The 25606-nt window shown below is 37.8% G+C and overlaps 1 protein-coding gene across 2 annotated transcripts in view; it reads left to right on the top strand.

Moving 5' to 3' along the window:
- Positions 1–25606, top strand: part of Hmcn1 (hemicentin 1) — a 440991-nt gene that overhangs the window by 113373 nt on the left and 302012 nt on the right. For both annotated transcript variants that reach the window (XM_076547592.1, XM_076547591.1), the window contains exons 3-4: positions 10774–10932; positions 11893–12015. In XM_076547592.1, the coding sequence (XP_076403707.1) occupies positions 10774–10932; positions 11893–12015 (282 nt within the window). The remainder of the gene's footprint in view (positions 1–10773; positions 10933–11892; positions 12016–25606) is intronic.

Raw genomic sequence — 25606 nt, 5'->3', positions numbered from 1 at the left:
TACAGATGAACTATCTTCACAAAAGTCTGAAAAGACTGAAAATAGCCACGTTCCAAAGAAGACCTGGCACCGCACTGCCATTTCCTGCCTCTCCCTGTTTGCATTTTGAAGGATCTTCAGGGAGTGTCTGTATTCTCCGTGCCATTTGTCTCCAGGGTGAAGGATCCCGCTTCCTGACTCACACCCCCTTGACTCTGTTGGCAGAGCTCTTCTTCCCAACACCCTCTGGAACTGAGTCGGATGCAGTCAGTGTCTAGGATAGTTTGATTTTTACCTCCATTAGAAAAAAATCTCTTTCTCTTGGAACTGGAGCTGGTGTCCTTGTCTCTGGACATTTGCTCTGGGCGAGGCACATCTTATTATTATTATTATTTATTGCCGTTTTGTTTTGGCTTGAGTTGTCTAAGATCCACAAGGGCTCAATTAGAATATCTTGTTGAGAAAGAAATCATATATTTAGTTTTTCCTTTCATTCAATACTGGGCACTATTACAAGCATCAAGGATACCATGGGAGTATTTTAATTTGAATATTTCTAGTAAATACTTCTTTTTTTTTTCAATTAATGGAAAAAATTGTACTAAGTAAGGGCCAAATTAAAAAACAAAAACCAAAAGCAACAAAATCAACTTAGCACTTTACATTTAATCTAAGATATATATATATATATATATATATATATATATATATATATATTCTCTTTGTTCTTTGCTTGGAGAATATTTTATTGTTTCGTAAATTAGTATGAGCAACTATGTACGTTATATATTTTATAAACGGTTCGTGTAGGATAATAATTTTGTTTGGGGTTTAATTCCTGACCTCCCATATCCCTGCCAAATCACTGGCATCAGGCGAAGCAAGGCTCCCTGTTTTATTAAAACTCAACTCGTACTTGTGGGAAAGCAAACATCAGAAAACATTCCTTTCACATCTAAATTGATTTTGAAAATAAAAAAAAGGGAATTCAGTTTGAAGTACATTAAATACTTGTCCATTAACACTGCATCTGTCTTAGTTTATTTTCCCATAGAGAAATGGAATAAGGAAACTAATCTAAACATTTTAAGAAAAATTGACGAAAGTTACTACATTTAAATTATCACATTTATTGCATTAATTGTATTTTATTCCTTTCCATCTTGTTAACGGAGAAGTAAGTTTAAAGGCAACTGAACTTTCTCCCCAGGGAGAAGGAGGGAAAGACAAATGGTAACCATTGGTATTCAGATCACACAGAGCTTGGCAATTAATAAAGTTGTAAATATTCAGGGAAGAGTGCTGCCTTGGGTCACATTCTTTATAAGAAATTATAAAGCCTGTTGAGTTTTAGAAAATATTATTGGCACTGTTATGCTTTTCAGTATTTTATCCAAATGTTTTAAAGAACAAAAAGCCCATTAGTCAAACATTTGAAATACCAAGAAAAATATTCCACAAAAATAATAACCGAGATGTCTACATAATTAAATGGCGCTCACAACTTTCATATATATTGTTGATCCTTCTCCAGTGCAAAGTTCTTCACAGAACTTACTTTCTATTGTAGCATTTAATGGAATGGACTTTTAGAAAGCCCTAATGTACGTGGGACATCCGTGTTCACCAGCAAGAGGAGAGAGCTATAGGAAGATCAGGATGTGGTCTAATTTCCCTCCATCCTGAACAGAAGCAGAGGGCTGAGCAAAAAGGAACAAGTACTACGGTGGATGTGTGTGTGTGGGGATGTTTGGTTGTTCCAGAAGAATGGTTGATGCTAAAATCCTTTGCCAACAGAGACCAGGAAACATGATGGCTAAGCTGGCAAACAGTATTCACAAATGGAGGCCAAGATAATGCCAACTTTAGGAGAATTTGCTGTGACAGGCAGGAAGCACTTTATGTAACTTCTGTTATTCTAAGAAACGCAGATGTGAACAAGTGTACTTATGACTTCTCTAGGAGTAAAGAAGAATGGCCTGCACTTTATTGTTTAATTTGGGGACAACAATTTGGTTAAAGAGTCCAATTTGTAATGCGTGCGTGGGCTTCGGGAGCAGACTGTGGCCTCTGATGCAAAGACAGAAACGGTGACGGTTGCGGCTGCTACCTGTAGTGTTTCTTTAAGGGAAACAGTCTCCACGTACTTAGGACATTAATTTGCATTAGTTATGGAATGTATGCCCTGGGGAAAGTTTTGCAAGTGTTTCAAAGTCACTGTTTCAATTTAAAACTATCCAAATATTACTGTTTCCTCTTACAAATGAGCAAACACCAGTGTCGAGATATTAAGTGACAGTTCCCCAAATTTCAAGTACCAAGGCTGATCTCATTCATATATTCCCTCTCTCTCTCTCTCTCTCTCTCTCTCTCTCTCTCTCTCTCTCTCTCTCTCTCTCTCTCTCTCTCTCTCTCACACACACACACACACACACACACAAAATACATTTATACACACATACATATAGACGTAATGTTTGTGTGTGTGTTTATATACACACATTTTATATATGTATGTAATGTATGTAGACATATATGTATATTTGTACATAACAACAATTAAGAAAAAGAGGTCATGAATTTAAAAGAGAGTAAGTGGGAGGCACATGGGAAGATTTGGAGGAAGGAAAAGGAAGGGGAAGTGATATAATTATATTATGATGTCAAAAAAATTATTAACCAAACCAAACCAAAACAAAACTGGGGCTTTTAATGCCTAAGCCAGCCCTTTATCGCTCTACAGCTTTCCTTCCAACTATATAAATAACCTTGTTAATCTAATCAAATTAACATATTTATTTACACAATTTCTCTTTTATTTTAGTTCAAAGCAGGAAAGTAGATAATTAAAGGCAGCTGGGGGTCTGGGACTGACCTTATCCTTATCAAAATGAATTTATCACTCAATTATTTTTACCTCCATTCCCGCTTCCCAGATTTTCTTGAGAAATTAGCTTACCTAAATTACCGAGCAGAAAGTGATAAAATTAATTATAATTAGAAAGTTTCTCTCTTCAGAAAATTTCTACTGAATCAGAGAAGCCAAGTTTATTTAAGAGTGATTACAGGTACATTTTATGAAGTGTGATGCTGATACTGTTGGAAATTTTAGTATTTTAATTTTGCTGTGGCCAATGAAACATCTTGACAACTAGTTTGCATCTTAGAGTTTTTGTTAGAGTTCCTGAAAGATTAAAAGTTCCTTGAGGACTACTATGTGTCTTCAAGGGTGAATGAGAGAGGTTGAGACTGGAGGGCATCTGTAGAAATGTGTGACTCATTTTCAGCTACCCATTCTGGTGCCATATCCAGAACTAAATGGATGATTATTTATTTATTTGTTTGTTTATTATGTATACAATGTTCTGCCTGCATATATGCATGTATACCAGAAGAGGGCACCAGATCTCATTACAGATGGTAGTGAGCCACCATGTGGTTGCTGGGAATTGAACTCAGGACTTCTGGAAGAGCAGCCAGTGCTCTTAACCTCTGAGTCATCTCTCTAGCCCATGACTGATTTTTTTTTTAAATGACCTTTTGGGTGAACATTGAAGGACAAAGATTACAGAAGCATATTCTGCTTGTTTGGAAAATGGAATTTACAGATGGCTAGACAGGGTTGGTGTGGATGGGAATGGGAAGTTTCTTGATCTTTCTTTCAAAGGGCACCTGTGTGAGACTGTTTTTGAGGATAAATGCACGATGCACTCCAAAATTTACATTTGAGTCTCCTGGTGAAAAACAATCCACTAACACATGATGCCTTGGTTCGGTCCATATATACCACTTAACCTGCTGAGAGGTTGCATGTTACCCACCGGAATTTATAGATCTGGTTCTGTCTGTTTTAGATAATGGTTGGAAGTCAAAATGCTTCCTTGGAAAACGTAGGTTTACTAGAGTAATGTGACAATGTTTCTTCTAATAAAATTAATATAAAGGAAAATTGAGAGGCTTCTTTTCAGTCTAAATAGATCAGAAGCAATTATTTCTCCAAGAGACCTTTATTTTTATTTCTTGAATCTTGCAATTTCTTGAGTCTTGAAGATTAGTTTTGGAGCCTTGGAACTGGAATTGACTTTGAATATTGCCTTTGCAATTACCCTGTCAGATGCTTGGGTCCTTTCCAGAGTGCTATCAGTGCCCCAGACCGAAACAGTTCTAACTAGAGATTTCAGTCCTGGCCTTTGTCTGAAGATGACACCTGGGACCTGCATATAGCAACATCTGGGCGCCGCTGCTGATGCTGGAGCCCTGTATCTGCTCTCTTTGGCAGACACATCACATTACTGAATAGTGGTCTAGTCATCAGCTAAGTCCCTTGGGTTTCCACATATAAACTTTTAAACCAAGGCTCCATCTTTCTTTGTATGTGTTGATTTTTAATAATCCTCATTTGTCTACTGTATTATATATGTGGTCCCCATCTTAGCAGATTGTTTTCGTTGGTTGTTTAATGACCATGAACCTTGTCTATATAAAACTTCCTCATGTGAAATCTTCACAAATTAAAAACTTTTAAAATTAGCTTTATTAGTAAAATGAATTGTACTAATACATTCTTTACAAAGCCATAAAAACATGCAGTATAAATATATATTTTATCATATTAGGGAAAATAGTCAATATTACAATCTTCATTGAGTAACCTACAATAAAAAAGATTACCAAGCGTACCACAAAGCATTCAAAACCTGCATGTGAGTGTTGAAGCAGAAGGAAGAGAGACTTCCGCAGACAGTGAGAAGTAGCATAGAAGAAGGAGCAGGAGGCAGGAGCTGGGAGAAAACTGGACTGCCCAAAGTAGGGTTTTGTTTCCTTTTTCTTTCTTTCTTTCTTTCTTTCTTTCTTTTTTTCTTTCTTTCTTTCTTTCTTTCTTTCTTTCTTTCTTTCTTTCTTTCTTTCTTTCTTTCTTTCTTTCTTTCTTTCTTTCTTTCTTTCTTTCTTCTTCTTCTTCTTCTTCTTCTTCTTCTTCTTCTTCTTCTTCTTCTTTTTTTTTTTTTTTGAGACAGGGTTTCTCTGTGTAGCTTTGCGCCTTTCCTGGAACTCACTTGGTAGCCCAGGCTGGCCTCGAACTCACAGAGATCCGCCTGGCTCTGCCTCCTGAGTGCTGGGATTATCTTTCTTTCTTTCTTTCTTTCTTTCTTTCTTTCTTTCTTTCTTTCTTTCTTTCTTTCTTTCTTTCTTTCTTTCTTTCTTTCTTTCTTTTTAAAGATGTATTTATTTATTATGTACACAGAAGAGGGCGCCAGATCTCATTACAGATGGTTGTGAGCCACCATGTGGGTGCTGGGAATTGAACTCAGGACCTCTGGAAGAGCAGTCGGCGCTCTTAACCTCTGAGCCATCTCTCCAGCCCCCCAAAGTAGGTTTTCGCAGTATGAATGCCCAATCTTTAGTGCAACAAATGACGGCTGCAAGGACAGCACTGGTCCTGCCTGGCTGCTTTCTGGGTCTTGTCTTTGGAGCACAAGTGGCCACCTAGGAAGCATGATCAAGGATCCACTCCATCTAGAGAACTCGTCTTAATTTGATGAGGAAAGAGTTCACAATAAAACAGGGTTGAAGAACAAAGAAAGAAATTCTATAAGAAGCAGAGACAGCTGGGAGGGGAGGGTACTACCGAGGATGAAAACGGGGATTACCAAAATATCACTTCCCAGCTTCACATTTTGCCTGCAGTCCAGCCTGTGGACCTCTACCATGCCGTTGGAGTGAGGTGGTGTACCACCACCTCAATGGGCTACCTGCTCTTACAACTTGTGAAATAAGAAAAAGCCCCTGGATTATGGGAATATGAAAGTACATACTTTCCCTAATTCCTCTTTAAAGTATCAGGTGCCCGAAACATCATATATTCTTTATGAATATTTGAATCGTAATACACTTATCGTCTTCTGGGACTCAACAAATGAAGCTGCACTTACTATAAAAGTTCCAACAAGTTCTAAGATCACTTGCAGATGAGTTACATTCTTGACTGACAGTTGACAACCTAGAAGCATGGGAATGGTTGTTGTTACTTTAGGCATCCCACATAAAGGTCAGTCACTGAGGCTTTAATGTGAAGCCCACCTTCTTTAAATTTGTTTCATCGTTTATTTGTAGCAAAGGGTAGCATATTGGGCATGTGACATTCCTGGATATGTGGCATGCATTGCTATGGTTTGGGAACTCTGAGGCTTCTTCTTGTCTCTGAGGACATCCTTGCCGTATTTCCTACCAGGAACGAAGGGTAGCACATGTGCCTGTGAACTCTGCAATTGTTCAGATTTATTTTAACCTTGCTTTGGACACAGCTTAGAATTATATTCAATATAACCTAATCATCTCCACATGTGCATTATCTTCTCTTGGTCTAGAATCAGTGGTGATATTTACACCTGAGGGTTATAAAGTATTGATTCATTGAAACTGAGTTTCACATCTAATTTTCCATGTAAAGTGGAAACTGCACAACTAAGACCTTTTCAGCGTGTGGATTCTGTGCTAGGGGACAATAATCTGGCTTTGAGACCAGGCTCAAAATTCAGCAGAACAAAATCATGTTAGAATAAGGCTAAGCATTGTAATTCCTTTACAGAGTTCTCAGAGTTGAGCATGATGACAAAGGCCTGTAAATCCAAATATTACAGAGGCTCAGACAGGAAGATTATGAATTAAAGGACAGCTGGAGCCGTTAGCAAGACTCTTGTCTTTAAAATGAATCATTTTGGAATTTGTCAGTTTTTGACAACTTTGAGTTAGAAAGGAAGGAAGGAAGGGGAAGGAAGGAAGGAAGGAGAAGGAAGGAATGAAGGAAGGAAGGAAGGAAAGGAAGGAAGGGAGGAAGGAAACTGAAGCCAGGTTCATTGAGAATAAAGACAAGGAAAACTGAAGTGGGCTGATGAGAAGCAAGGCAGGATGGGAGAGCCTGCTCTGCAGCTGGCTTGCCTTGTCTCTTGACCTTTCACTTGATAACTTCTTCCCTTTAGGGTTTGGAGAGAGCCCTCCAATTTCTCTAGCTCCTCGGAGGTCAAGGGTTCAGTTTATTTCAGCGTTCTTCCCACCCTGTTCCGTATTTAGAAAAGACAGTGAGACAATCTGTGTTTTATTGCTTCCTCTGCTGATAAGATTTCCATTCATTGTATAATCTTGCTTTCCAGGAATTCATTATTGAACATAACTGTAACTCTGAGACTGTGGTGTTTTCAAAGTTTATTCCAGAAGCAACATTCACTGTTGAAAGGTCACATGCTTCTAATTTGTTTTCAGTAAATATTTTTACATCTGAAGTATCTTCTGCAGCTTAACAAGTTGTAGCTATCTGTAAAATTATAAAGCCAAAATGAGTCTCAGAAGACTGATAGAGAATGCTCCTACTGCTATTGATTAGTTATGAAGTTCAAGGAAAAACTCAAAAGTTCATAAAAGCAGACCCCTTCTATCACATGCTTTTGGAATTGTTCAAGTCACTGTATTGTGTAGTTTGTCTCTACGCTATCTTTAATTCATGTAGGTGCATGTTGCTGTGGCTTTGGTGATATATTTAAATTACACACTCTTGGTTATTTTCTCCTGTTAAATATTAAACTTCAATGCATATCAAGAGGAAAAAAAGGAGGGAGCACAAAGAGGAAGGAGAGAGAGAGAGAGAGAGAGAGAGAGAGAGAGAGAGAGAGAGAGAGAGAGAGACATAGATGTCTACAAATGAGTTTAAAACATTGACTGCATTGACTGAGATACTGGAAGAAACATTTAAGTAAATTTTAGCATTTATCACTACAATTTTATAGTGTCAATTTTTCCTCCTATTGGTTCCATGAGTCCAGACAACATAAACAGATAATTACTGATAATTTTAATTCAAAATTTGAAGTGATATATGGTATTAGATGTTTGTCAAAAGTAAAATGCATCTGTCTACTTTTTGATTTAAGACAAAAGTTTATTTTTTATTTTTTAAACCTTACAAAATCATCGTAGGTAAAAAGAAATCACACATCCAAATTAACTAGACCCAAAGAATATACAACTAAAGTAACTTTTATACAGTTGGAATGGCCATTTGAAATAGAACTGTGGCGCTTCTCGCTGGATTTTATATTTTCACTATCAAATAAGTTTTATGAACTTACCAATCACCAAAAATGAAAAAAACTCAATGACTGAGTTCTAACTAGAAAGGCAATTGTTTTCCTTGCTGTAGTGCGTCTTTCATTAATTATCATTTTACATTTTCATACTTGATATTCAGATCAAAACAGAAACTGTAAAATGATTTTAAAGAAACTATCAATTTTAGAGATGAAACTGTTTATATAGCTTCATTCACATTTCTATGATCTTCAACCTTTTAATCTGTACATATATAAGACTAAAACAAACCATCCTAAACTCTCTGGATTTTTGAGGTTAATTGATAATAATGCTTTTTTCTCCGGTCCTTTTATGCCAAAACTGAATTTAAATATCAAAATATCATTTGATATTTTGAAAGGGAAAACCTTTAAATAAGCCAGATAGTTAAAATTTACCTACATGTATAACTATAGAAACAATATATATAAATATGTATCTATAAACTTTGTTTATAAGTATATTACTTCTATAAACTATAATCAAAGACATTAACTCATACTTAGTAAGTAAAGGCATTTAAATTTTGCCTCTGATAACTTCTGCTAAGAAGCTTATCAGAAACTTTTAGGCCAATGCCCTTACTTTTAATTACTAGTCTAGACTGAAGCATCCTTAATGAAGTCCAGTGGGCCATCCCAGGGTAGGGCTGTCTAATAAAATGCAGTATGAAACTCACATGCAATTGTTCAGAAATGTAGCCATGTAACTCAAAATATGCAGAGTATTATCATTCAAGCATATTACTAGTAAAAAATAGCACTCCTTAATTTTTAAATTTAAATGCATATCAATAAAACGAAATCGCTGGGTGGTGGTGGCACATGCCTTTAATCCCAGCACTCGGGAGGCAGAGCTAGGCGGATCTCTGTGAGTTTGAGGCCAGCCTGGGCTACCAAGTGAGTTCCAGGAAAAGGCGCAAAGCTACACAGAGAAACCCTGTCTCGAAAAACCAAAAATATATAAATAAATAAATAAATAATAAATAATAAATAAATAAATAAATAAATAAATAAATGAAATGAAATCAACTCAAAATTCAGTTGCTCAGTTTAATTAACCACACTTGAGTCACTCAGCAGCCACATCAGAAAAGATAAAGCAGTTCCTTTGTAGGCATCTTGGCGGTCATTTGTTATGTAAAATTGTCAGGAAACCAAAGTCAGGTGTCAGAGGAGGGTTTAGTGTGGATTTTACATTGATTTCTTTTGGAAGAAGAAGAAACTCTTTTTTTTTTTTTTTTTTTTTTTGCCTTTAAGGGAGCTATATCTAAACAATGAAAAGTTTCAATAAGATATGAGTTACTAGTTAGAATTTACTTTTAATTTTCAGTTAGTTATACATAGGAAGATAATAAAGATACTGCATCCTTTTGGGGAAAAATGGTTTTTATTGCTTAAAATGGCTTATAATTAGTATATATATGATTCCAACATAACTGGTGTGTGGAAATGTGAAAGTCAGGGAAAATGTCATTTTAAATTATAAAAATGCACTTAAATCCAGAGCAAAAAAAAAAAAATTAAAATGTAAGTACATTTGATGTATGTGACTCAAATATTTCCTTTTTACTAGATATTCCTAACTTTCCTGACTGCTCTGAGATTCTCCATTTGTTCTTACATAAAAACTCGGAAAATTTTCATTTGGAAGAGTGTGACATAAAGGAAGTCAATGCTTTAAACAGAACACCTTTTATTTGTATTGTGGTTTGCACAAGTTGCACTGTGTCAATTCACTACTTCTTCCCAGTATTGTTTACTAGCCAATGTTGAGGCTTCACATGTGCTTGTCATGTGGAGTGTTTTCACAAGACGGTGTTTCCAGTGCTTGGAAAAACATTGCTTACTCTATTAGTAACTGCTTCATCCACATTTATAGGGTGAAAAGGTAGGGGTTCCTTTTGAGTGCCGGGTCCTTTTATAGCTGAATTCAGTTTTAGGATGAGTTTGGGCTCTGGAAGGATCTTACTGTGGTGGATCCATCTGGAGTAGTTTAAAGACTGCTCCTTGCAATGTTTAGGGACACCTGAGGACTTAGTCAGCCACGGATGCCCCTAGGGAAAATGTGTGCTGAAGTCGAAGGTTCCGAGTGTCCTTTTTGCACTAACTGCTCAGGGTAACTAAGTCTTCCTAGTCCTGTATCCCTGGAGATCTGTTTGGCCTACAGAGAGAACACTCTTCCTGTTTTCTTAGTACCAGATGACAGTAACTAAGGGACAGTTAATACCTCAGTTACTAACACAAGTAGTGACTATTTTTCACTTCTGAACTCTACACTCATTCAAGGTCATTTATTGCAGTAAGAACCACTCAAATACTGTTATATAAAAGAAAACATATAAAGTACCCTTAAAATGCAGAGCATTTGGAGTGTAGCTGAAGAATGAGTAGGCCAGCAAACCACAGACAAAGAACAAGTTTGAAAGAGGGGAGGGCATATTGTCTCAACCTTAGGAAGAATAAAATCTATCCATAAGTATAGAGTTTTTCCAGTTCTGTATCAATTTATATCTTTTTCATCCTCTCTTCACTAAAGTGATTAATCTGGTAGCAAAGTGACAGAAAATAAAAGTGAAGAGTGATTGTTTGATTTTTAAACTCCTAAAGTCATTTAGGACAAAAAATACTCATTTCTTCATAAAATGATTTCATCTTGCTTTCTGCTCAACAGGGTGGTGGTGATTGTCCAGAAATGAGTATCGGAGCTATAAAAATTGCCTTGGAAATTTCCCTTCCTGGTTCTTTCATCTACGTTTTCACTGATGCACGATCCAAGGATTACAGGCTCACTCATGAGGTGCTGCAGCTCATTCAACAGAAACAATCCCAAGTAAGTAGACATTGTCCCCAGACCTGCTTATCTGAATAAGCACGGAGGGTTGCTTATCTCTTCTGATTATTCTCCGTGTGATAAATATCAATAGTCATAGCCATTTAACCACACATCTACAACACAGTACATAAATGTCATCTAATTCTAATGTAGTCAATCCATATTTATCAATAGCATATTGATACTTTGGTTTTGACTACAAGGAAGAAGTGATTACAGATTAATTAAAGTACTTATTAACATCTTATATTGGTTAGGTCTATATTTCAAATGCCACTTTTTATGTAGAGTCTTTCCTGGGTTATATACTTAGTATTACCAGTTAGTTATTGACATGTAACAAAACTCAGCATAGCATTTTACTTTTACCACGCTAGCACACTTTAGTTAACCTAGGCTACTAATGCTTGCCTAGGAATGTTTAGGTGCTTTGAGTATATTGGCTTTTCTTTACAGATTTCTTTTAAGATTAAGGAGGTGAATTTAGGTATGCCCTTCTTGTGGCCATGGCGGAAACACAGCTTGAACAGAAATGCAAAAGACCTTTTGAGTTGAAGCACAGAACTTATAGAATGTTTTTTCTGCCTCAAGCTTTTGACCAATTAAGCCAGATGACCAAACTCAGATCCAAAGATGACAATATAAGCAATACCTCTTTAGTAAGAAGCTCTTCAAAATTCTTTGCAATGTGTATGGATACATGATGAGATGAGGAGTTGAGGTTACCGGGTAAGCTAGCATAGTTGTGGGCTCACTTCAACTGCCAAACTTGGTCTGAAATATAAGTAACTATGTTCCTGAGCAGGCCCGTGGTTAACCAGAGTATCAGGTTAATAATTATCATAGGCATTTACATCATATTTGCCTACTAACATGTTAGCATGTCATAGATGCTAATCAATATCTATTGATTTCTGAAAAATCTATCAAACTCTCTTCTGCCTTTACAAATCCCAGGTGGTGTTTGTGCTCACTGGAGACTGTGATGACAGGAATCATATTGGATACAAAGTCTACGAAGAAATTGCGTCTACAAGTTCTGGTCAAGTGTTCCATCTGGACAAGAAGCAAGTGAATGAGGTCAGTTGAGTAAAGTAGGTCTACTTTGTTGGCTATTTTGTGAAAATCAGCTAAGCCACTCCAACTGTTATGAGTTTGAGTTCTAAAACAGCTATAACCTGTAGATCTTATCCTTAAGATCTTACATGGGTAATAGCTGATGAACTGACATGAACTGATGCTGAGACAGATTCATTTAATATTAATTTCCAGATTGAATAATGTTACAGCAACAAGACATTTAGGCGCTAAAGATCCAACATTCACTTAGTTTAATAAAATCTCTTCGTACTTCTTGTTGTTTAAAAAGCGAGTTGGTGTTCTTGATGAATAACTTTTAGTTAACAGGTAAAATTAGGCTTGGCCTATTATTGAAGTTTAATGTGAGAAAATTAATTATCAAGCAAAATTCCAATGAGGTTTATTATCCAATGCTAAAAATCCAAACTATGACCAATAACTATAGTTAGAAAAAGACTGACCAAAAAATTCTGTAAATCATTGTAAGAAAAATGTGTTGTTTGAAAAAACTCTTGAAATGGGTCTAATTGTTATGATTTTTCTTTCCTTCTATTATCTTGCCTCAGCTTCACTTGTTATAATAACATTTTGTTTACCTATTAATTTATCTATTTGACTTCTACTTATGTTTCTAGGAACTTGCTAGAACAAAGATAAAGTTTGAGAGAGTATAATTCACATTTAGCTTATTTGGTCTTTGGATCTATACAGTATCTACAGACTTTGTGACAGATACCTTTGTGTTTTGAATGAAATGGCTCAGGAGCTCTCTTCTAATCAAAATTCTCACTATATCTAAGTGGAATCAATACCAAAAAAATCACAACTTTTCAGAAGAAACAATTCAGTAAAAATACTTTTATCAACTATTTATGAGACAAACCTGAATAGTTACTTTAAAAGTTTTCTTAGAAGACATATCTGTTGAGGGGGCAATAACTTGAGCTCATCTTATGTCCCCATTAGTGATCATAAACTCCTGAACAATGCCTACCAACTACAAGATGGCCCCTTGTAGTTAATTTGAAAAAAGAAAGCAAAAACATCCAAAGGAGAAGTAGGAAGCCTGGGGCGGAACTAGGGAAGAGCACAGGGCTCCCAGGAGCTGAATATCTTGTCTCATCCCATACACTGTATTAATAGGCTGAGAAAGGTTCTCCTCGAAAGAAATGAAAAGCTTGCGGGTTGAAGCTGTTTTTAACCTAGATCCTGGACGACCTTAGGGCACATTCAGGATCTCCTGCACAGCGGGGACAGGTGAGGAGTCGAATTATTGTTTCTTGTATCAGTGACGACACTGCAGCTTAAGGCCGGATGCAATTGTGAGTCAGAGGTGATGATGATGTTCCCTGAGACAGAATGTGTATAGAAAACTGAGGCAGTCCCTGGTGGTCACGGTGGTTCATAGGTAAAGGTACTAGAGAAGAGAAGGTATTAGAAAACTTACCATGAGCACACAGGACTTGGAGAGTCCTGGAAAGAACAGGGCTTCCACCCCATTGGTGAGCAGTGAAATACAGTGTATGGTCTTCAAAAACAAGAGAGGAGCCACAGAATTTTTAGCAGCTGAGTTCCAGACCAATGGGGGAAAAATCAACTCACTCGTTTATTACTTTTATTTGTTTCCCAGAACATCAACTGATAGTCAGATTTTTAAATTTAGTTATAGAAGGATCAGAATTTTTTTTAAAAAAAAATGCTACAATTGTCCTTTTTATTTTATTGACTTATTTATTATAAAATAGAGTTTGACAGGAGCGAGGATGAGGCTTGGCTTCTCTGTCAGTCAGTGCCTCTTTAGTCCCCTTGCTGATTAATTCAGGAAAGGGTGTGATGTTTCTTTTATTGTAGATCAATGAGACTCAAAGGCATTTTGGTAGGGGTGACTCAGAAATTCTCTGCTCCTAGATCTTGCCATGCATACTCCTGAATCCTGATCTGATGCTGGCAGCTTGCCAGTTAAACAACTAAAGGACGCTGAACAGCTAAGAAAGCCCAGTCTCTGGGTTCAGTCTCTTAGCTCCTTTTAATGCTAAGTGTCTGTAGTTATGGAAAAGATGCCTTTCTTAGGCCAAATGAGTTGTCAGTTACATAAAATTGAACAAATCCAGAAATCTCATTCATATTTCTTTGTGACATGGGCTTTGTGATGGCTATCTGCCTTGTTTACAAAATGGAGATAATAGAATTTCAATTTTGGGGGGGACTATGACATTAAAAGAGAATGTGGGTGACATGTTCTGCACAAGGTACTGTACAGGGCATGTGATGACTAAATGCTGACTGGCATTGTTTTGGCCCCAAAATATATTTGAATGCTTAGTCATTGGGGAGTGGCACTGTTTGAGAAGGATTGGGAAGTGTGGCCTTATTGGAGGTGGGCTTTGAGGTTTCAAAAGCCCGTGCTCGGTCCGGTTCTCTCGCTCTGCCTGTGGATGTAAAGCTCTTCCCAGCTGCTGCTCCAGCACTGTGCATGCCTCCATACTCCCTATCACGATGATATTGGACTAAACCCCTGACACTGTAAGCCGGTTGCGTTGAGTGTGTTCTTTTATAAGAGTTTACCTTGGTCATGGCGTCTCTTCACAGCGAACGGAGAGTGACTATGACAGGCACTCTAACTCTGGGTGCCGCTTTGCCTTTTCTCTGAGGCCCTTGTGCCACCACGCGTGCTGGAGAACTGACAGCCGAAAAGAACCCTGAGTGGGAGAACCCAGGAAGAGCTGGGAATTTTTTTTTTTTTTCTGGTTCATGAGTGAAGATGTGAAGGTTTGCTGAAACTGTCCAAATCAATAGATACCATAAAGAAAGCCACCAGAATGGAAGATTTGTTAGTAGGAAGCATTGTAACATTGGCCAGACAGGACTTGCAAAAATTTGGGATAGTAAGTTAGTAATTTTTCTTTTTTAATTGTTCTGAATTCTATTATTTTTATAAATGCTACAAATTCTGAGGGAAAATAGATGCTTTCATGCTATGCACTCATTTAACAGATATAAAACCCCAGACACTAAGTCCTCACATTTTATTCATGAGAAAATTTCCATGTACTCTTTCTAAAGGAAACATAAGAGTACTGTGTGTTTTCCTTCATCACCTACTTAACCAGTCTCAGAACCTAGTGGGAGTGCAGCTTCAGTTCATTTGAAGTTTTCATTTTCTGTTCTTCTAGGAGGGATATATGGAGGAACTAGGTATCTTATCTTTCATCTATATTTAACATAAAAGGAAATCCAAAGTGGAATTATTTGGCTGAATACCAGTGACCTCTAAATCACTGTGTGGTGGTTTTTGTGTCTTGAAAACACAGGTTAAGATACATATCTTACTTTACCTTTGAAGACAGAACAGGAACCAAGCTTTATGGTACCCTTTCATTTACTTGAAAGCTGGGTAGTTGTCATCCTAATTAATGTTTGCTTTGATATAAAAAATGTCAGAGGCTATACGCTGTGTCAGAGAAGCAAGCAAAAAGTATGCATTAGGTTATTCACCTGTCATGAGTTCCCCAACCTTGCTCCACATTTCCCACAGTCATGACCTCTACCATCTCATTCTCATTAAAAATGTCTTCCCAGACATCTCAGCCTGGCGGCCTTCTCCCAGTCTCATAAGTGTCAACATCCCTGAAGATGCTATATCTCACTGACAGGGTTGTCAGTACCCATTGCAGTAGAGGACATGATTTACTCAAAGGGACCAAAGGTTGTTTAATGAATGGCAGTATGCCACAGTTTGGGCACGCCTAAGGGTAGCCATCAAGTAATAATGAAGCACAAAGGATGTAGTAAGAAGTATCTACCTATATTCTCCCTGAGTTTGAAGAGGAGGTCCAAAAGTCCTTAAAGACAGGGGTTTCTCTTTTGCTCAAGAGGACGTCAGCAGTTTGCCTGGATGACATCCTGATCCTAGAGAATCATCCAAAGGATAATCCTACTGGTGAAGTGTCATTTTCCCAGTAAATGCTTAAAGGGGAATAGACACAGAACTACTGAAGAATCCTGGAAGACTCTTAATCTCATACAGTTACCTTGCATTTAAAATTTGCTGTACTCTTTATCATAGTAATAAAACTGTCAAAAGAATTTAACTGTTTATGGAAAGAATGATGACACAATGATAATAATAGTGATAGTGATAATAATAACTCTGACAGAGGGATTGTTGTGTCCTATGCATTCTGATGGGTGCCTTCCTTTAATCGCCTTTTGAGCTAGGTTGTCTTGGAAACTCTAGGAAGAACAAAGCTCAGTCTCCTACAGTCTTCTGGAGTTGATGCCTGTAGGTGCCATCACTGAGAGGATAGGAACAGGCATCAAAGCTCTGGATAGTCTGTAAGAGAAGTGAGGTGAAGGGCTGGAGGTGCATCATGGGGCTGAGCTGGACAGGTCCATGGGTTCCTGTGCTGGGCAACAGACAAGATGATCCTCTATCCTCACTGTGCCATGAAATGGGACCTTTCATTAAGGATAACATTTCCCCTAGCCCCACTGAAGAACGTCTGATGGGAAGTGCGGAAGTGATCTCACTAGGCATTTCAAGGAAATAACTAAAGTGAGAAAAATGAAGTGACAATCTATGAAAAGTCCGACAGCCTGGCAACAAAATGCCTCACAGGTTAGAGGTCATCTGGCTTCAGTTTTCCCTGCTGGGTCTGCACTCATGTTCCCTGAGTTCAGTACTTAGACCAGAGAGACTATAAACTTTGCTAGAGTATGAATTTGGCACAGTCGTTTCTTGCTATTTTGGCCAACAGCTCCTTTTGACTAGAATGTGGAAGAGCTCTCTCCCTGTGGGCCTAATTGCGAGAATTGTTTCGGATAATTAGTGACGTGAAATGAGGTATGTGCCATTTTGTTCTTCTCAACTCTGAAGTTCACTCCGGATACCATTTCAAAATATAGCCTTCCTGCTGACCTTGAAAATTAGTAGAAACGAGTGTTTCCTCTGGAGTTTGAAAATGTATCAGAGACAGATGTCACATTCTAGAAAGTGACAGGAAATGTGCGGAGATGATGTGAAAATGTTTCCAGCAACCCTTCTTTGAATTCACCTAATTAAACGTCAAAAATAAAGTGCAGAGCTCAGAGCTGATCCATTAAAATGATGTAGATACTGTGTCCGTATCCACAAACACATCAGGCAGCACCATCTACCTAGTGCCAATGCAATGTTTTCCTTGTTCCGGTGTCGTGTTCAGGTTGACATTTGCTCGAGTGATTGCTTTAGGAACACGTGCTCCAGGCACCTGGGAAAGTTTTTATTGGTTACTAATATGGCTAAATAAAGCCACATGTATGTTGCATAGAACAAAACTTAAAATCGTTAATTTGTTATTAAAAGTATCCATTGACCTTATAGTCTTAAGAACATGTGGATTTTTTCATAGTGACATTTGCAATATACATAGTGCATAATATTCATCAAAAAATGGTGGGAGGATGTGATGGTTCTCATCAGAGTCTCACTTAGGATAATTAATACACCAAAAGAGAAGCATGCTCGCCCTGTTGTGTGAGCAACACATGGGAGCAGAGGAGATGGGAGCAGAGAACACGCAGTTTAGGAGAAGCCCTGCAAAATGAGCCTCTGCCTTGTTTCCTGGTTTTGCGTATTTTTTTCTGAGAACTGTTTGAAGCTTGCCTTAGGGACTGTAGCCACCCATTTTGTAATGAGCAGTGAGGTCCCCGAAAGTGAGTAGAACTCACGGCCTTTGAGACCTAAGACTGCATCATTCCACAGTCCCTCAAAGAGACAGACATGGTATCCAAGCTCACAAAATGCAGAAAGTAGAATGGATACCCCTCAGTAATACATCTTATTAAGACACACACACACACACACACACACACGCACGCACGCACGCACGCACGCACGCACGCACGCACGCACGCACGCACGCACACTAAACCAACAAACAGGAAAGAAAGAAAGAAGAACCATCCCAACACAGGAAGTAGTTGACATAAATACCTGGAGGAATATTTCTTAGCAGGGAAAAGAAACGTCGTTTGAGGATAAACTGGCCAGTGAGTTGCGTGGTTTTAACAGGACCAAAACAAACAGGAAAAGAAACAAATCTGTCCATTTAGCTGATGCTATTTTGATTAGAAGCTAAAATAAACTATCAAGTTCAACTATGTCAGTACTAACCAAACCAAATCGATTTCTTGTATAGCTGCTTCTGATTTATAAGATCCCCTAACTACCACAGTTACTGCGACTTTTAAAGTGTCCGGAAAATGCATTTAAGTTCCACATGGCTTGAAGAAGGTTAACCATCTTCCCCGTTTAGTGGCTGAGTTTCTTTCTTTCTTTTTAATTGGCACTGTAATGGAAAATACAGATTTGAATGGAGAGAAGGCTGTCACACATGTGCGTCATCTAGAATTGAAACAGCAGTGAATCGCTTTTGAAGAGTCAACTCAGGAGGACCTGCAAAGGGCACGAGGAACTCAGAGAACACTAACAGTGTGGAGACAAATATTATTTTAATGAGCCATTTTTTACACAGACTCAGAAATTTGGATATGCCCTTTTATATTTTATATATTAAATTTTAAATCATTGCTTTCTAAAGCTTTTTGTTTAGAAAAAGCACACACCACTGGTAGAATAAAAAGCAATTTTTCCTATTGGTTCAACATAAATAAAAATGTCCATCCGGGACAATCTAGATTTTGCCTCTTATTTTTCCATAGTAAAGAGGTGATGGAAGAGTTAAAGAGTCAGCATAAGGGGTGTTTTGTGTGAGGACTGTCTCTGTGACCTAGGATAAGTAAACAGAATGAGGCCATGCTTCATATACTTTCCCATTTCCTTATGCATTCCTAGCATGAATGGACAGTGATAGGGTTATGGAAGGGAAGGCCTGAGAAAGGATATGAATTCTTTAGGAAAAAACTAAGGAACATTTGGCTTATGAGTGGCTTTGTGATAAAAATTACAAACTGGATTTTTGTTCTTTTTTCGCAGTAGAATAATGAACGTCAATGTCATATAACATATTATTTAAATAACTTCAGTAACTGAGTAAGGAAGGAAAATAAAAATCCTGTAAAGTTCTTATGATTTTAAATAGACATGGTTTATTTACACTTAAACATCTTTGAGTCATTTTGTGTTTTTATTATGAAATTAGAAAAAAGATATGTAGATTGAAATAAGAGAGTCTTTAGGACTGGGCAGTGGTGGCACACACATTTAATCCCAGTACTCGGGAGGCAGAGGCAGGCAGATCTTTATAAATTTGAAACTAGCCTGTTCTATAAAGTGAGTTCCAGGACAGCCAGAGCTAGGGAAATCCCGTTTTGAAAAATAAAAAAAAAATCTTTAGGAATTAATGACAATATTTGTGAAAATTTGGTCATGGTCCTTTTAATGATATCCATTATATTACTCTAACTCAATAATATAACAACTGATAATAATAGTAAATATAATTATTCATTTAAGCAATGTTTATTAAAATTTTGTATCTGCTAAGACTGCAGTTAAAAACATTCATAAGTATATTCATATTTCTGCATATTTCTTGAAAAGCTTATAAGGAAACGATTGTACCCAAATATGTTTCAGTGGCAATCACTTGAGAGTATGATCATAGATAATTTTTTAAAAATTTATTTTGTATCTCTGTTGTACATATACATGTTTATGTGGGTGTGTGAGTGTGGGTGTGTGGAGGTGCACATGCATGTGTGTGAATGTGGAGCCAAGAGGTGGAAATCAGTGTCTTCCTCAACGACTCTCCTCTACCTTATCTCTTGCTACAGGGCCTCTCCCTTGATCTGGATCTCATCTCATTTGAGGTTACAGTTGCCATGGCTATGCCTGGGTTTACATGGGTGCTGGGAACCTGAACTCAGGTCCTCACACGTACACAGCATACACTTTCCAAATCGAGCCAGGTCCCTGCTCTCTGTTATGTGTCTGTAGTTTTTATGTTTAAAGTGAGTGTTATTTTAACAATGAAAAACGTTGAAGGCATTTCCACGAAGAAGAAACCACGAACCAAATTCTACCTTCCGTTTTTGTTTCTTTCTCTTGTTCAGCCCTTCTGGTCACCAGACGTTCTGAGCAGTGATTACTCCTTCTGTCCTCACATACTTACACATTCTGTAATCTTTGACTCCTACCCAAATCCGAATTGCTGTGCACATGTGTTCCAAGGCTCTCATGTCAGCCCTTCCTTTCCTTTGTAGAATGTGACTTTGTGAACAGTTCTGCTTTGTGAAATCCTCCTACCCTGAGCGTCAATACTATGATGTTCTTCCTCCAATCAACTCCATCCTTTCTCCACTCCCTGCTGCGATTTCCTACTTAGCAATAATTGCTTGTATTAAATATTTCTCTGCCTGCTAGAGAGCCAGATGTTTAGTAGATCTGAGAATGCTTAATATCAATCAAGTGAGTAATTAAAGAGAGGAAAGAGGGTATTGAAGTTTAAAATTTGCATTCAGAGAAACTGAAATAAAATTTGTGACCTACTACAAAGTGTTAGTTTTTGGGGAACTGCCTTGCAGAGATCGCTTTCTCGTGTGTAGGGATGGCTTATACCCAACTGTAGTAGGTACAGCATAAGCTGGGATGTAGAGTTTAGGCCTACGATTGGCCTAGAATCCAGGTTCAGAACTCTCTATAGTATTATTTTCCACCATGGAATAAAATTGTCTTTAATGGAATCTCTGGGAACCTTCTGGAACTTTAATGGACTCACTAGATTTTGCCTGTTCATCAGATGGTACTGTCTTTTGAATACACAGAACTAAAAAAAATTTTTTTTCCCCCAACAGGGTCTCACTATGTAGCCCTGATTGGCCTGGAACTCACCATGTAGAGCAGACTGGTTCCAAACTCATAGAGTTCTGTCTGCTTTCTCCTTCTGATTTCTGGGGCTTACTCCACTAGGCCTGGCTTTGAGGTTCAGTTTTTAAGACTGTTTCTACCACTGGATGCACTTTTCTCTTGGCTTGAAGATTCCTTACATTTCCTTAGAGGATAATGAATAATACGAAGAGACGTCACATAGAAATTAAACATTTGCTACACAGATTACTTCATGTACCGTAATGAATGTTTGATAATGAAGGAGTCATCGCTAGTGATAATGGCATTAACACAATCTGTTATTCTAATGGGAGAAAGCCAGTGAACCAACTGGCAATGGTGAACACTTTAAAAAAAATACTAAGCAGCCCTGTCTTATACAGATAGTTATGTAAAGAAATTACGGGTAGGAAAAGACCCAGAAACAAGATCAGTCTGATTTTGCTAATGAGTTTACTTTTTTTCTCTTCTTTAGGAGATAAATATCATGTATTCAAATATTTTGCTGGAGGACAAATGTCAAAAAGGATAGATATACTAATCCTGGCATCTGGATTTTAATTTTGACTTGTTTTGTAGTTTCCTCAATATTTATTAGGGATAAGACATAGGACTGAGTACATTAATTTAGACCAAGAATCATTTATGAATTCAGTCTGTAAAATTACACAGAATGAAATTTGTCTTCAGATGTTATTTCCAAGATGAACTCAATAGAAAGAGCCAGTTTTTATAAAATATAAATAAATTTGTACTCTCACCCCAAATTTACCCAGAGAGAGAGAGAGAGAGAGAGAGAGAGAGAGAGAGAGAGAGAGAGAGAGAGGTTGTTTTATAACTCTGAGGATATTTGCATTAAACCTTTCATATTTCCTTATTTCACTCAATTCTCAATTATTAGATGAAGCCTGAGAACTGACATTCAGAATCCATAAGAAAATGCCATTCTTAAGCCGGGCGGTGGTGGCGCACGCCTTTAATCCCAGCACTCGGGAGGCAGAGCCAGGCGGATCTCTGTGAGTTCGAGGCCAGCCTGGGCTACCAAGTGAGTCCCAGGAAAGGAGCAAAGCTACACAGAGAAACCCTGTCTCGAAAAACCAAAAAAAAAAAAAAAAAAAAAAAAAGAAAATGCCATTCTTTTTGAAGAGTCCATCTTAAGAAGACTAGTTGGAGCCGGGCGGTGGTGGCACACGCCTTTAATCCCAGCACTCGGGAGGCAGAGCCAGGCGGATCTCTGTGAGTTCGAGGCCAGCCTGGGCTACCAAGTGAGCTCCAGGAAAGGCGCAAAGCTACACAGAGAAACCCTGTCTCGAAAAACCAAAAAAAAAAAAAAAAAAAAAAAAAAAAAAAAAAAAAAAGAAGACTAGTTGGAAGCTTAGGGAAGACTAGTGGCCTTATTGGAAAACCATTCATGTAGGATTTGGTTTCCAATGTGAATTACCTTTCCTGGGAAGTTTACATTGGCTGTCGTAGAAGATTGGCACACAAACGTACTCTAAAGGGCACATCAACTCACGTGGCCGCTGCACCAGCCACAGCGGACTTCCTGGATGTGCATAACGGGTGTGCAGCTATGTGATGATGCCATGCTAACTGACTAACTGAGCAGTCCCAGCTTTTCTGCCCTGTGTGATAGAAATCTAGGCAAAGAATCTACTCTCTTACGATGTTCTCCTCCGATTAAGCACCTTAGTGGACTGGGGCAGCTCTTGGCTCTTTGAAGGTCCCTTGTATTCAGCTTCTATTGGAAAGTTTGTTTGTAACCTGTTTTCCTTATTAATTTCTGTGCAATTTCCTAGTGTCCTGTTTATTTTTGTTCTTTATTTGTTTATAAAGAACTCTGAAAAGCATTGATGTGGGTGGATTGCCACAAAGACATTTTTTTGAAATTAATTTATGTAAAACCATGTCCCATTTTCCCATTTAAGAAGTTATAATTAAGTAATAGCGAAATAACATATGTTCTTTGAAACTGAAATACCAACTCAAGTATATTTTTGTGAATGTTCTATTTTATTTTTCTGATGCTAATACTAATCGACCATCAGTTTGGGTTTCTGACCATAATAAATACTTATTTATAATATGTTCAGTATTTCAAAGATTGTAAGAGAAAAATATTTGCTTGATTTGACATAAAGCCACAAGGATTTTACACATAAACTCCCCTCATTTATATATATATATATATATATATATATATATATATATATATATATATATATATATAAATATACAGAATGTCCCTCACAGGCGTCTGTGTTGATGATGACTTGAGCTCTCATGCTGTCACATTGTTCCAGTCCTAGGAACTTCAGGAGGTGGGGCCTCTCTGGAGGAAGTAGGTCGCTATCAATAGGTCCCTTGCCCCTTCCTGTTTCCCTTTGCTTCCTGGAAGCCAGGAAGTGAAGGATTTTTCTCCCCTGGGCTCCTTCCGGAATTTCTACTTTGTCAGACTGATCCTCTCCAAGGTGGCTGAAAGAAAGCTTTCCTTTTGCAAGTGTTTTCTTGGGAAGTTTTCCCCTCTCCTCCAGGCTTGGAGGTCCCACCAACATAGCAGATGAGCAAGGGCGTTTAAGACTACAGGGGAAGGTGGTCTTTCTTTACAGCTTCTTGTGAAGAAGATTGTGAGCTTCTTGGGGACAGAGAGGTGGGAAGTTTGACTTAAACATTTTCAGCATTTTATCCCACTATAACATTCAATTGCTGTACTTTTTAAATATCAAAGAATTGAGTGGATGCAATATATGTGTGTGCATGCATATGTGAATGGGAGTGAATGTGTCAGTGTATGTGTGTGTGTGTTTGAGTCTGGGTATGTGTATGTGAATGAGTCTGTTGGTGTACAAATGTTTCCACAGGCATATGTATGTGTCTGTGTGCATATATGTATCTGCATAAGTGTCTGTGTGAGTTCATTTATTTGTGTTTGTGTGTATTTATGTGTCTCTGTGTATACATGCTTGTGTCTGCATATGTACATCTGTGTCTGTGTGCATCTGCATGTATGTATGTATGTATATGTGTGTTTGTGTATGTATCTCTGTGTGTATGTGTCTACACGTATGTATGTGTGTGAATATATCTTTGTATATATGTGTGTATGTATGTAGTTCCTTTTCCCCATTTTGAACACAAAGGAAGCATGGCTATAATGCTTTTTTCTTTGTAATTTTTGTTGACTAATCATATTCCTATACATGCTATATATTCTTAAATATAAATATTTATATTTAATTCATACAAATTTATATAGATGCAAGTATTCTTACAGATCTTAAATAATAAAGTCAAAATGGATTTCACATAAATTAAGATGCATCTATACTAAGTGTACATGTTAGTGAATTTTGAGAAGTTTACACACTTTGGTAACTACTACAATGGTCACAATAAAGGCTATTTCCGTCACTTTAAAATGTCCCATGCACTCTGTGCTGCTTCAGCTTTCCAGTCCGTCAATCACTGGTTTTCTTTCCATTGTGTGATTGGTTTACTCTCTTCTAGTTTCATATGAATGGAAATCTTTGGGTGTAGCATTGTTCTGAGCGTCACATTTCTGGGAGATGCCTATGTTGTGTATGTTTCTTTTGATTTAGTGTACTGTCCTTACTGCTGTGTATTCCTTTCTCTTCAGTGTATTTAATTTTATATATATTTAAGATCTATTTATTCCTTTATTGCTGGGCATCTCAGTTGTCTCAGCATTTGCTTGCTTTGGATATAGCATTTATGAGCATCGCTGTGTGGTTCTCTGTGCAGACACATGTTTTCATTTTTCCTGAGTTCGTAATTACGAATCAGTCTGATGGGTTATGTGAAAGTAAATGTTTAACTTTATATGAAAGAGCCAGAGTGTTTTCCAAAGTGATTATACCATTTCATGTGCCTACCAGCAATGTATGAGTTCCAGTTGTCCGCATGCTTTGATGGTTAGCTCTTCTGATAGACTTTCATTTCATTGTGTTTTCAATTTACATTCATCCAGAAACTGGTGATCTTGAGCATTGATGGTGCTACATCTACCAAATCTGTCATTTTGGCGTTCACTTCAATTGAGTAGTTTTAGATCCTGTTTCCCTGCTGTCATGGTTAGCTTCAGCTGTCAATTTGACACAACTGAGAAGTGCTTATCTCAGTCGAGGGATTGCCTCCTGTGGGCCTTTTTATATTATTATTATTAATTGATGTAGGAAGGCCCCAGCTCACTGTGGGCAGTGCCATCCATGAGTAGGTGGGCCTAGACTACATAAGAAAAGAAGTTGACCAAAAGCTAGTGAGCAGCATTTCTTCATGGTCTCCTCCAGTTTGTGCTTCCAGCTCCTTCCTTGAGTTCCTGCCTCTCAGCCCCATGATGGCTTCCCTGTAAGCCAAATAAACCCTCCCTTTTGCTAAGCTGATTTTTGTCAGTGTTTTATCGCAGTAACAGGGAAACAAAATAGAATATCAGCCCCTTTCTGTATCTAGTGGTTTTTTGGATGGTAGGCTGGGCGTTGTTAATGTTCTATTTATTGGTGAGTAGTGGATTTTGTTCTATTTGTAGAAAGTCCTTCAGTTGTCCTATGACATAGGATTGAAGTACTCATGGATTTGTTTGATCTTCATTTGGCTGTGGCTTGGGTTTCAAGTTTTTTGGAGTGCTTGCAAAACCTCTTCTTCTCACGTTTATCAAATGCTCCTTATGACGTGTAGCACTCATGTAGTCTCTGGTGACCTCACCTTGTATTTGACAAGGTCTCTTCACCTCTGTGAAAGAAGGCA

This window comes from Peromyscus maniculatus, chromosome 11, assembly GCF_049852395.1.
Source record: "Peromyscus maniculatus bairdii isolate BWxNUB_F1_BW_parent chromosome 11, HU_Pman_BW_mat_3.1, whole genome shotgun sequence".
Classification (NCBI taxonomy): domain Eukaryota; kingdom Metazoa; phylum Chordata; class Mammalia; order Rodentia; family Cricetidae; genus Peromyscus; species Peromyscus maniculatus.
This window is presented reverse-complemented; position numbering and strand designations above follow the sequence as displayed.